Source organism: Anoplopoma fimbria, chromosome 2, assembly GCF_027596085.1.
Source record: "Anoplopoma fimbria isolate UVic2021 breed Golden Eagle Sablefish chromosome 2, Afim_UVic_2022, whole genome shotgun sequence".
NCBI classification, from domain to species: domain Eukaryota; kingdom Metazoa; phylum Chordata; class Actinopteri; order Perciformes; family Anoplopomatidae; genus Anoplopoma; species Anoplopoma fimbria.
Window position 1 is genome coordinate 23,730,320 of NC_072450.1, and position 12,597 is coordinate 23,742,916.

The window sequence follows — 12,597 nt, forward strand, 5'->3', positions numbered from 1 at the left end:
AATATATATATATATATATATATATATATATATATATATATATATATATATATATATATCAATAATAATTAGCCCAATTTAGAAGGCGAACACGCGCGTGAATTAGGCGCGTGCCCGCCTCTTCTCCTCACACTGACTGAGGCGGTGCTTCACTTCTAGACTGGACTCCGCGAGTCTGAATGGTCCTCCATCCACTTCAAGTGGATTTACGAGAAGACATGCAGGCATCAAAGAAGACTTAAGAGCAGGTAGGTTGAGTTCATCATGTCTTATGTTTGACCACCTTTATGTGTGCTAATGATCCAAATGTAAAGATAATTACACGTTATCATGGTCTCAAAAACCACAAATTTAAACAGCTTATTTGGCAGTTGAACTATAATTAACATTAGGGGTTATTGTTGCCTGCATAATGTGTTCCTGATTCAAATGAACATTTTGCTTAATCTTCCACAGGCAGTAGACAGTGAAGCAACAGCCCAGCTATGTTCAGAGCAGTGTTTGGAAACAAGAGGGATGGAGGAGGAAAACGAGGAGAGAAAAAAGCCCAGAGACATCCAGGTAAAAGCCAAATCACTGAAAGTACCTGTGTAACAAAACTGTGGCATGTAAAGTCAATAATAAGCCCAAACTGCACCTTTGGGCTTGTATTCATTTAATTTACATCACAGTTTAAATCATATAGAGAGTGCATTTCTGTCCCTGATCACAGATATGCAGGAGATGTATCTGATGTTGCACGCATTACATCTTGCATTATTTGATGACATTATTCGGGTTCTCTTCTCTTGGGTGATTTAAGTAGAGCCATTTCAATTAACCTAATTCATCAGTGTGTTCTGTCCTTCACACAGTGTCCCGCTGCTTGCAGTTAAAGTGTGTCAGGAGAAGTTAGAGTGGGTTAGGCAAACATCCTGACCTACTAAAAATATACTGAACATCACAAGGATTTGTGAGTGGGCTACGAATGAATCCGACAAATCTGCGTAGCTGTTATGAAAGAGTTGTACTTGCTGTAAACAAACTGAGTGTTTTGTAGTAATGTCAGTGAAATGCTCACTGATAGGTGTCCTGAACAACTGGAATTTTCTCTGTTTAACAGGAGCTACGACGTTTTTGTTTTTCGCAGTGAGAACTCGTCAACTTGCTGCAGTTCAGAGGACATTTCAGACTGCATAGCGTAGATAGATGAACACAAGTAGAGCTCAGTATTAGAGCAACCATGCTGCCCATTAATATTTGATAATGTGCTGCTCTGGGAGGCAAGAATAGAGAGGAACATAGAGAACTGTGTCAGTCTCATTAAAAATGATATAGTATGTTTACAGACTCTGATCATATGCTGAGAGATGTAACTAATTCTCCAAAGCGTATCATGAAAGGTTCCAAGGCTGTGATCCTTTAAGTCTTTTAGGAATTATGCAACAGTGTATCATGTGAATTTTTAATATTAGGTGCTGGACCTCTCAGTCCTTGTTTTGCTCAACGGTCTCATTTTAAGTAAGAGAAAGTGAAAGACTGAATTGTTCCACAGGGAAAACTACTGCAATCTGGTATAACCAACATAAGTGGCAATACAGCCTCTGTAATTACCTGACTTTGTGAGTTCTCACGCGTAATGGTTATTAAAATACACAGGACAAGGCTCAATCATTGCAATACCAGTGGAGATGAAAGTGATTTGAAGTGAAATATAATAAGTCTTAATAAAGAGTGTCCTCTTTATTAAGTGTGATCTCATTCCTTTGAATAGATGTTCTGACATTGCCAACTTTCCATTACCTCATTCAGCAATATGCCTCCAAGACAAGATATGTTCTGTCGTCGCCTTATGTGAGACATATGTTAAACTGCTCTGTCTGCAATATGTTAAATCTGATGTACAGTCACAGTTCTGTTGAATCAACTCTGCCTTTTTAACTCTTAAAAATGATGCCTCTTAAGCCGTAACACTAGTCCTTCCCTATGTTTCCTCTTCACACTCCCACCTCTTCCACATAGGTAGTGAGGTGTACACTCACAGCACCTTGCAGAGGGGTAGTGGCGGCCGTGCCACACACCTCCAGGACCATGGCAGCGGACGCACTGAAAGACAAGCGAAACTGAGGAGGCTGACCAAAGGGGCGTCCATTTCTCTGCCCTCCTCCCCTCTTCTGCCTCGCCAGGCCGATATAGTCCCGTCCCAGTCGTGCATCAGGTTCACAGGTGGGTTCACTTGATAAAGCAGAAATAATGAGAACAAAGCACGGGCTCAGTACGAACAACTGAGAATGACAGGAAGCGGAGCATCAGGGAATAGCTGCAGAAATAGCAGAATGCTTTGATGGGTTCGCCTTGATTAGCAGAGAGCTTCTGTGCATTCAGCTGTTCCATACATGTGACAGCAAATGCAAGAGCATACAGACCGAGCCCCCAGGGCCCGAAAAGCATGAGACAGATTGTCAGAGTAAATGATTAAGCAAGATAATTTAAGGCAAGGAACCCCAATTAGGAAGGTTGAATTTTAGATATAGTTATGGTTTGGATCCATACTGAATAAATGATTCCAGAGAGTCCCAATCATAGAGACAACTCTTTTTTTTTATTAAGTTAAATCCTAACTCAAGGTCCATAGTTTTGTTCCTTTATTTTTTATATGTATATACATACATATATTCTTCACATTTTTAAATCATCTAAACCTGAGTGGTAGGTGAAACGACATGTTGAATGTCATGTGCATCACATGTGGTACTGTAGGAAGTAGATGCAGCCATGCAAATGAGCCAGGATACGTTTACCTACACAAATAGCTGTGAGTTGGCGTGTGGTGGGAAATGTAAGCCATACTCGTTTGATTCTTGCAAGAAACCATTGTCACCATTGTCGTGTTTCATGTCGATCCCTGCAGTCAACTGACGAATAAACTGAAAACAAAAAAATTCTACTCTGCACATCTATCATTCTGCACTGCGAAGGTCTGGAGTGCAGGACATTTCTGATTTCATTTAAAAGAATCTTCTACATAAAAAAAAAAATAGGTCAAAATATAATATTTTCTACTATGCACATGCTGCCTCATGAATGTTTAATATTTTAATTGAAATAATACATGTTTGATACATCCATGGGCACATTGCTATTTTGTTATCCTTAAAGTCATAACATAACATAAAAACAAAGATGTTATTTAGTGTTTAAACATGTTTCGTAACGCATAGATAATTATTGTATGCGCACGGTGAAGTACATATAATTAATAATAATTATGCTATTTTAAAGTGTAATGACCTAAGATAAGTTCTGTGACATTTGGTATCGTTGTAACTCTCATAACTGTTGGATGAAAAGAAAACAAACCTTGCTTCACCTTAAAAGGAGCACAAGGTGGCAGTGTCCTACAGTAAGCACAGCTATTCAGAAAGAAAAAGGTGCTGTTACATTTCAATGCATGCAGCACTGCCTTGTTTTCCCCCAGAACACTGAACGCACATGACAAGGACAATTACAGCAAATAAAAAATATACGCTGTCATGGCCTACCTGTCATTGGTGGTCATGCAATATAAAAATATTAAACTGTGTGTGAATTCAACTGTATTTCCACATGCGTGATTCAAACACTGAATAACCTTGAGTGTAAAGGTTCAGTACATTTCAGTTTTCCCAAACATCTCATCCTCCTGAATGATCTCCAGTCCTAAAGAATCTGCGCTTCCAAGAACCCTCAGATGTTGTTGCATAAATTGAGACACACCCACACACATCAATATGAGCGCACCTCTGTCCCTGCCATAACACACACAAACACACACACACAAACACATTAGCAGTGTTAATATATTATAGATAAACGCCCACGGTACAGTGAACATTGTACTGTTTGCATGCATTGCTCGCACTCTGTACATACTGCTTTATCCTCCTGGGACACAATTCAAATTCTGCACCACAGATCTCATCTAGGGTGGCTTAATCTCTCTCTCTCTCTCTCTCTCTCTGTCTCTCTCTCACTTTCTTTCATATCCCTCCTTATCTCCACCCTCAATCCCTCCCCTCTCTCCCACCCTGCCTGCTCTCCCTCCCTCTCCCGTCTCCCTCTTTGCTGTGGCCGAAGGACGGGTAAGGGAGCTGGAGGATGTGGATGGCTCTCCCTACGCGAGAGAACCTCTCGTCTTTGCCTCGTGCCGTGGCAGGACAGACCGCAGAGGTGAGAAACAGCAGCGAGTGGGAGTGTGGTGAGCGTCATGTCTGTTTATCCAGGTATTGATCAGGGAAGCTGAATGACAATGAATGGGGTGGAGGTGATTCATTGGTGAGAGAAAGTGAGAGTGTGGTTGTGTTTAAATGTCATCTAAAAGGCTTTGCATTAAGTTTCTTTCTATTTCAGATAAATGTAGGGACAATGATGGTTTGATGTAACCCTCAGTGTTTTATTGAGAGTGGATTTGTTTTAACACAGTTTCTTTGCCCTGACTTCTTTGCATTCTGCTTGTGCAGTTAGATTTAAGCAATAATGGTGTAAATAACCACATCTCAGCCTGCTTTCTTTATGTGTTTGACCGGAGGGTTATCCTTAGGCTAAACAGATTTTATGAAGCATCTTCTATCCCGGTTGCCAGGCACCTCTCAGCTTCCCGTTTCCAATAGCAACTGCTGGGTGGTTTTGATGAATAGTACTGGACATTCAGTGTGTCCTCATGTTACTCCAGATTGGATCTCAGTGCACTGCCGACAAAATGCAAAGTTTTCTCTCCTCCCCCTCTCTGAAATACACATCCAGCCTTCCTACAAGTCTTTAGCAGCTTTTCAAGCTGTGAAGTGAAAAGAGTATTGACTGAGGATAGAACTGGGGCGCTTTACGAAAAAAAAACGGACCAGGCTCCCCTCTCAAAATTGACCTTGATCCTCTAAAGCCTATGTCTCCCGTTGGAACACACTTTGAATTTTGAATGTGAGAGCGATGTGATGCAGTAGCTTTTAAAAGGAGAGAGTGAGCCAGCAGGCAGAATGAGAAAGAATCAGTAGAGGGAGTGCGAAATGAATGTCTAAACGCAGAGATGTTTGTGAGGAGGAGTGAGCTGTTCCTTCAATCCGTGATGTCCTGTCATCCTGTTTAGATGCCTACTCAATATGCATGTTACTCAGCTGATAACAGCACATAGGTGAGGCGGGAGAATGTGGGACTGTATTGCTCAGCTGGTTGAAGCACAGAGATGTGCAAACTGTTAAAGCCAACGCTTTGCAGAGGTGAGCGTGGACCTAAGAGGAGCCGGGGTTGGAGGTCAAAGCATCGGGGGAGCCTTAAACAGTGATAAATGAATGCAGCACATGGCTTGTGTCAGCCAATATCTCCTGGAGCAACAGAGAGGGCAGAGCCAAGGCACTCCTTCTTTCAGCTCTGCTCTCATTGAAATTCACAACCCATCTCTCAACCGAGAGCACCTGGCAGGCGTGTGCACGGGCAAACTCACAACCTCACACAACCCCTCGCTGCACACAGTCTTTGCATTCATAATCAGGGCAGCTGGGGCTGTGCTGACCTGTGGATACTTACATCTCTCGCAGCTCACGAGTGATGCTGATGGGTGGGAACCCTCACGAGCAAAGCTGAGCCTAAACCAGAGCGTCGGATGGATGACGTCTGCATCCGGCCTGCCGTGTTTCATTTCGCCTGTTAATCCGTGTGTCCTGATTGTGTACTTTTTCCAGACCTCCACGTGGAGCCTCAGCAGGGCTCCTCCCTTTCTACCCAGGAACTGATGACCAGACTATGCTTCTTATTGGGAGAAGCAACGCCTGGCACTGCTAGCTCTCCAATGGACGACAGGAGGGAAAAGAAGGTAGGGCAGCTTATCGATTCACTGGCCCCTTGCTGTCATAGAAAGAGGCGATTGATGGTTTATGAAACATTCTGCTTTTTTCTTAGCCCTCACATCGTCAACAGGATCCTGGTTTCTTTTAAAACACTACAAATGATTAGTTGATGAGTAATTGTTATTGAGTTGAATGCAAGGAAACATTGTCTTAAATACTATGTGATATTTGACCATTTGAAAAATGGACTGATAGGTATTTTGGAACGTTATTTGTGTTGCTATGCTTCCACAGGGCTCCATTTCTGTTCTCAGAGCCCTATACCTTCAACCCTATGTGTGTGTAATTGCATGTGCTTATGCTTCTCCATCCCTATGCCTTTGCATTGCTCAGCCATGGCCCATTTTCTCAGCCTCATTCCACCACCTGAGCTCCAGTTTCATTCAGTTTCACAGAGATAGCGAGGCTCATATGAGGAATGTGGGTTGTCCCGGCTAAGATAGATGAGGCTGTGGCATAAAGGGAATAACAGTGAGCCGTTTCAACTCTGCTGCCTTGTCTCCCTACGGTCTCTGTGTTGCAGAAATCTTGCATCAGTAATGAGGAGACCTCAAATGCATGTGATCAAACTGCAAGGATAAGGATTTTTTATTAAACAACTTTTTTGTTTTTACAAAAATGTCTTAGGAGGCTGTGAGATGATTTTTTAAACTCTTCTAAACATTATACATGGCTTATTAACCGCTGGTATAAGGTCACATTTGTTAATCAATATTCTTAAAGACCAGTGAAAAATCCTTCTTTAAGAGTCAAGGGTTAATACAATTCATTAAAATATATGTAACACATATGTGAAAAAGACGTGCTTTCCTCTGAGAACAACACAATGTAAAAAAAAAAGACAGTATAACCTTAAGTATGATTTATTGCAGGGTAGTTTACAGTATGTTGTGAAGATTTACATGTTATTATGTGTATGTAGTGTACTTAAAAAACACATGAAAAGTGGCGAAGGCTCTTTATCAATATATCATACTATAGAGAGATGGATACGGCTTGAAAAATAATCTCTCACTGTCTTTCTTTTTTCAACCAGGCTCTTATTATAGTTGTTTTTCTCCACCACGATTTTAGTTTGTTGCTTCACTGTAAAACTATCCATTCAGTTGTTCCAGGTATTGATCCAAAAAACATGTAGCTAACTCAAAAAACCCCACTGAAGCACGTCCTTTTAACACAGTAACACACACTGTAATGCTACCTTCATCCATTGCCATTTCCTATTTCCTGAAACTTGCGTATTTTGTGGTATTTTTTTTAACTAGTGCCCTCATCCAGGCAGTCTGATGCTGTGTTCACTGGATTTTCCCTACTTAAAATACATCCTGTCACCTGTGAAAAATGTTCACATTCTGCTTCGTCTTTGTGAAATCAGCCCCGTGTGGAGCAGCAGAATGTGTGTACAATGACTTAGACAGTAAATTATAAATGTCCACAGTGAGTGAGTTAGTTTTGAACGCAGCCAGCAGTCCTCACAAAAAACTGGGAAAATGACAGCCAGGATGGAAATAACTGGAATTATCCTTTCATTTCCCATCTGCGTGCACACACAAACATACTCAGCCACACAAAACAGTGTGCATAAAGGCAAACACTGTCATGCAGAGTGGAGTGCTGGTAAAAAGGGAGACATCTGACACTGCTGATTTACTAAGCTTTTATAATAGAAAAATATCACTTAGTTTTTTTTTTCTTTCTCCTTGCACTGAGTTGATCAAGTTGAATCTTTACCTATGATTCTCCACACATCCTAACTTTATGTCCTTGTATCAATATATTTCTGCTCTCCGTTTCTCTCCAGTGTGATACCTCTGCCCAGGGGGAGTCCCAGCTCCACTCTCACCTGCAGCACTGCCTCCCCCTGTTCAGAGAGCCCCTCCTCCACCCTGAACACCAGTGCTGGGGGCCAGCCTTTGCCCCAGCCGTTGCCCTTAACTTCATCCCACTACAGCTCCAGCACCAGCCCCAATGGAACCCTCTCCGACACTTCTGCCCCTTATCCTGCTCCTGGACCCATCAGCTCTGGGCCTCCTTCTCAAAGCCCCACCTCCACCCTGGGGAGCAAGGACAGTGGAATCATAGGTGAGGGAGTTCCTGCTGTGTATCTGTTGGAAATACTGGCCCGGTTTTCAAATGGTGTCGATCCAGAATGAGTTCAGATTGTTTTTTAAGACGAGGTGGAGCATGTCCAATACAAAAGCCCAGCCATGCATAGATGTTAAAAAAGAGAGTGAGCTCAAAATGGCCTGTTAAACTCAATGTGGAACCATTTACCTTATCCAAAGTGCCACATCTTCCTAAATGGTGATAGGCAGTTAGATGCAACATCACTTCTTTGTAAGTCCTTGTCAAATGTGTACCCCTACCCAACAGCTAGCTTTGCTTAGCTATATCGCCTGTTCCACTTCATCCTCAAGGTTCCAGCTCCCTCCTGTCAAATCTGGGACACTGCTGTCTTTGTTGCTTACGGGTCTGATTCTCTTAAAATAGGACACCTCTAAATAGAGTTTGTATTTATAGTTAAATACAAAAGTGTGGAAGGTGCATCAAGTACAATAAAACTCGTTGATTGATGAATTTTGAGTGTACAGCTGAAACAACAGTTAGGTGTATTTCATTGTTGATTGAGTGAATGTGATTTGTTGAAGTGGAAGGCAATGCTTAATTTTGGGTCTTTAGTCAATTTCTACTGATAAGAAAGTGCAAGTAAGCAATTGCTTGCCATGTTCTTCTTTATTAGTGTTCTTTTTTTTTGGCTACCTAACTAAGCCTTTCCTATGTTTTTGTGCGGCTCAGCAACCATCACTAGTTCTTCTGAGAATGAGGAGCGCAGCGCCTCCAGTGAGGTTCTGACTAAGGATGAAGGCCCGGGGTGCGGTGCTGGTGTAATGGGCCATGCAGGCGAGGACCGCCACCCCGGGCCAACCAGGGACACTCTGACCACCCAACCAGACGAGGCCTTACCTAGAACTGACATCATGGAGCCCAGGACTCCACCAGCGCCGAAAAGACCCCTCCCACAGCACCACTTACACAGCACATCGTCCCTTGTGATGCCCCGTCCCAATTCGGTGGCAGGTACGTTCACCTTTTCTTATGTGGTAACCTGTTATTCCCTGATTAAATTGATATATATTTGTTGTGCCTGTTAGCTTAGCTTAGCATAAAGACCAAAGGGAAACAGCCTGGTTCTGTCCAAAGGGGACAAAATCCTCTAAAGCTCATTAATATAGTTATATTTCCTGGAGACTTGCCGTCACCTCAAGGTTTCCAGTCAACCAGCGGAGAGGAGACTCCAGGAAGTCACTGCTTCCTGCCAAGAAATAGTCCCACACAAAAAAAAACATAAAACTACAACATGTCATTTTTTACATTTCTATTTTTGTACAGATTGAACAAAGGAGACATAGTGTGGTAATTGATGAGCTAGTGAGTGAGTTGCTAAAGCTTGGATTGTTTTGTAGATGAAGTGGGTTAATGAGAGTATGAATGTGACAGCTGTGACCCGGGTGATTAATTAATGGGCCGATAAATATTGACTGAATAGCAGATTGATGGAATTGATGTTCGACTTTACATTTTTCAACTCCTTATCCGACAGAGAGAAAGCCTAATTTGCAAGATATCCGTGATGCAGAGCTAAACTTCACTGCACCGTGTGTCGGTGCTCTACTTACCACTGAGGCTGGATGCACACAGTGAGCAGGACCAGTTAAATGTCCTGGGAGGCCTCCAGTTGTCATAAAAATATCCCCCTCCCTCTCCAGTCACGAGCTCTGCTAGTGCACAAGGCTCTTTTTCTTCCCTTAGATGTCAGTTCATTTGTGGTGGGAGCAAAAGAAGAGATTCCCTAAGGAGTGGATTCACAGTAACGCCTGCCAGTTTCTTCTGTCAGCTGGTGCTTTCATTAAGGCACCCTTGATGAAATTCAGAATAAAGATGGAGCCAGCCACAGAGCACTGTAGCCGCTAAGATTTGACTCCACATTTATGAAAGATATGGTAGAGGAACAGTGGAAATATAAATTATGATATCCATTAAGTATTACAATTTAATTATTCCTGGATGGAAAACATTATTTGTTATAGCAGCAATATTTTCCTGCTACAACAAAGAAAAACAGGCTACAGATAATTAATGAATAGAAGTTTTATAAAGATATTATCCAGTACTTTAAATTTTAAGGCTATCTTAGAAAATGTATCACGTATTTTGTTTAATTACATTTTAGCAACATTAACAACAGCACAACACCAATATATACATATTTTCTTTAATTGCAGATGATCAGGTTTAATTTTTCAGGTAGTCAATGCATAATTTAAAGTCTAGAAAACATTGTGACTCCATCACCTTTAGTTTCTTACTGTCTGTTCTCATTAACAGCCTCATGTTCTCAAAGTTTCATGAGATAAATGAGGATTGTTGCAAGCACAGGAATATGAAAAGTTTTCAGAGTCAACAGAAGTTAGCTGCTTCATCAGAACACCAGTGGGCTGAGATTGGGGCCTTTTTGGCAAGAAGCTTTGTGCAATATGATGGCTGTCGACAGATAGGGTGGTAAAAGCATTTTGTATTTTTCTTTGTGAACCAGTCAGAGGCTGAAGATGCATCAACTGCAGATATGACGTGTATTGTAGTCCATGCTTTCAGTATGTTTTTCTAGTATTCACATTAGCGAGCCTCTTAGAGGTCATTATAATGTCACGGGTCAGGGCCACTGGCCTATAAGGTCACTGGCGCATCCTGTTTTCGATAATGGCACAATGCAGCAGACCCATCTGAAAATTCAAGTTAAAGGAATACTTTGGGAAATACATTATGCTTATTCCCCTGAAAACAGAGGGAAACAGCTAGCCTGACACAGGGTAAAATAAATTGTTTAACCCGTACAAAATGGAAATCAGCTGTATGGTAGGTAATTTGCTAGTCCCAGCCGAGAAATGGTGTGGCACATAACCATCCGGAAAATGTTGAATTGTTGTTTTTGGACGTTTTAAACAAACAAGACAAAATATGTTCAACAGTGAGAATAGGGCTGCTGGTAGGTGAATTTTGTTACTTTTGGACAGAGCCAGGCTTGTTATTGAACCGTTTTCAGTCTTCGGTTTAAGCTAAGCTTAGCTTAATGGATGCTAGCTGTAGCCTTATAATAGACAGACGAGAAGATCAATATTATTCTTATGTCTAACTCTCCGCCAGAAAGAGAAAACGGCCATTTCTGAAAATGTCGCACCAGTCCATTAGGTTCAAAAGGTTGTGTAGAATCAGTGCATGCTGGGTTGCTCATGAGGGACTGGTGCTACCAGGCATGCTGGGAGCTTTGGCCAGGGCTGCTGAGTTGACCTTTAAAGTGTTGAATGATCAACAGGGGTTGGAAGGTAATCAACCACACTCTCATCAGCAACGGACATGAAGGCAGGTCAGGCAGTGGGTGTGGTGGACAGGGTCCCATCAGGCTGGACTGTAAAGGGTGGAGGGATGAGTGTATCCTCGGTCCACTCAGCCATTTGGCCTGGCTGTCTTTAGCCAGCGAGCTCTCTCATCCCACTCTCCACCTCCTTCTCACTGTTTGCTGCAGACTGCTCTTCATCCTCTCAATGTGGATGTTCTTTCAATTCTCCACTACAGCTCTTGCTTGACAATAAGGGTAATTTCTTCCGAATCCCCTATCCTAAAAGCCCTCACCTACCTGTTGAAAGGGATTTCATGTTTTCAGTGTGCCAGGGTTTATTACTTGCTTGTCCCCGATCTTTTTTCATTCATCATAATTGTGGTGTTCACGCGGTAATTGATTTGTCTTGCATCAGGGAGCCCCTCATTGTCCACTAATACTCCACAGAGCAGGCTCCATGCGCTCTTAAAAGCCCTGTAAATTATAATATGGCCTCAGTACTCTCTCACTCTGCTGCTGTAGAATGATGGACACACGCAGGGATGCTACATGCATCAGAATATGATCTGATCTGCCAAAGTGTTGACCGGGTGGTGGAACTGTATGTACCGCAGTATTGTGAAAAAACAAGTTCGGCGTGTCTTTCTCCCTTTTCTAAATTAAACAGAGGGGGAAATGGTTCAGTATTACACTTTCTAGTGAACATGAAATGTCAGTCGTGAGAGCATTAACAGATTTCATGTTGTGTGGCTCACGTCTGAGTGTTTGGTGATTCGTCATGACGAAGGATGTTTAAAGACGTTGCTGGCCAGCATCTTCAGGCCGAGACCGTAATTGCTGTTTTAAAGCTTTAAGCTCATAACAGCTCAGCGATGTGTTGCAGCTCCGTCAGATGCTCTGAGATTATCAACGACTGCATTTAACATGTACAGTACATGATTATAGTTAATGTGAGGTCATCATCTGTCCAGGGACCGCACTTTCCTGTCTACTGCCTGTTTCATTGGTCTATCTACAGAATTTCATAGATGAGTGCAACACTGCCTTTTTTTTCATCCCACTCTTATGGGATTAGAGGCAGCGGTAATGCCCGATTTTACGATTATACAGAGGATTTTTTAAAATATTACAGTAATGAATGAATAAAATACTCTGGTTTTGAAATAACAATAGTTTCTCAGTCAGACAAATTTTTCCATGCAGCTTGAGTCTTCTTTGGTAGTAATTCCATATACTTTAATATTAATGCCATTTACCATTCCATCATCTAAATATAGATAAATCCTTTCTTACACACAACCCAATAGTATGAATCAGAGAAAACCTAAATATTCATAAAACCAGTAA

At 42.0% G+C, this 12,597-nt stretch overlaps 1 protein-coding gene across 1 annotated transcript in view; it reads left to right on the plus strand.

Moving 5' to 3' along the window:
• Nucleotides 1-485: 485 nt before the first annotated feature.
• LOC129100754 (protein TANC1-like) overlaps nt 486-12,597 on the plus strand; it is a 31,545-nt gene continuing 19,433 nt past the window's right edge. The window contains 7 exon segments of the mRNA XM_054610216.1: nt 486-561; nt 2,002-2,205; nt 4,096-4,188; nt 5,691-5,821; nt 7,657-7,673; nt 7,675-7,937; nt 8,652-8,933. Coding sequence (XP_054466191.1) covers nt 486-561; nt 2,002-2,205; nt 4,096-4,188; nt 5,691-5,821; nt 7,657-7,673; nt 7,675-7,937; nt 8,652-8,933 — 1,066 coding nt within the window.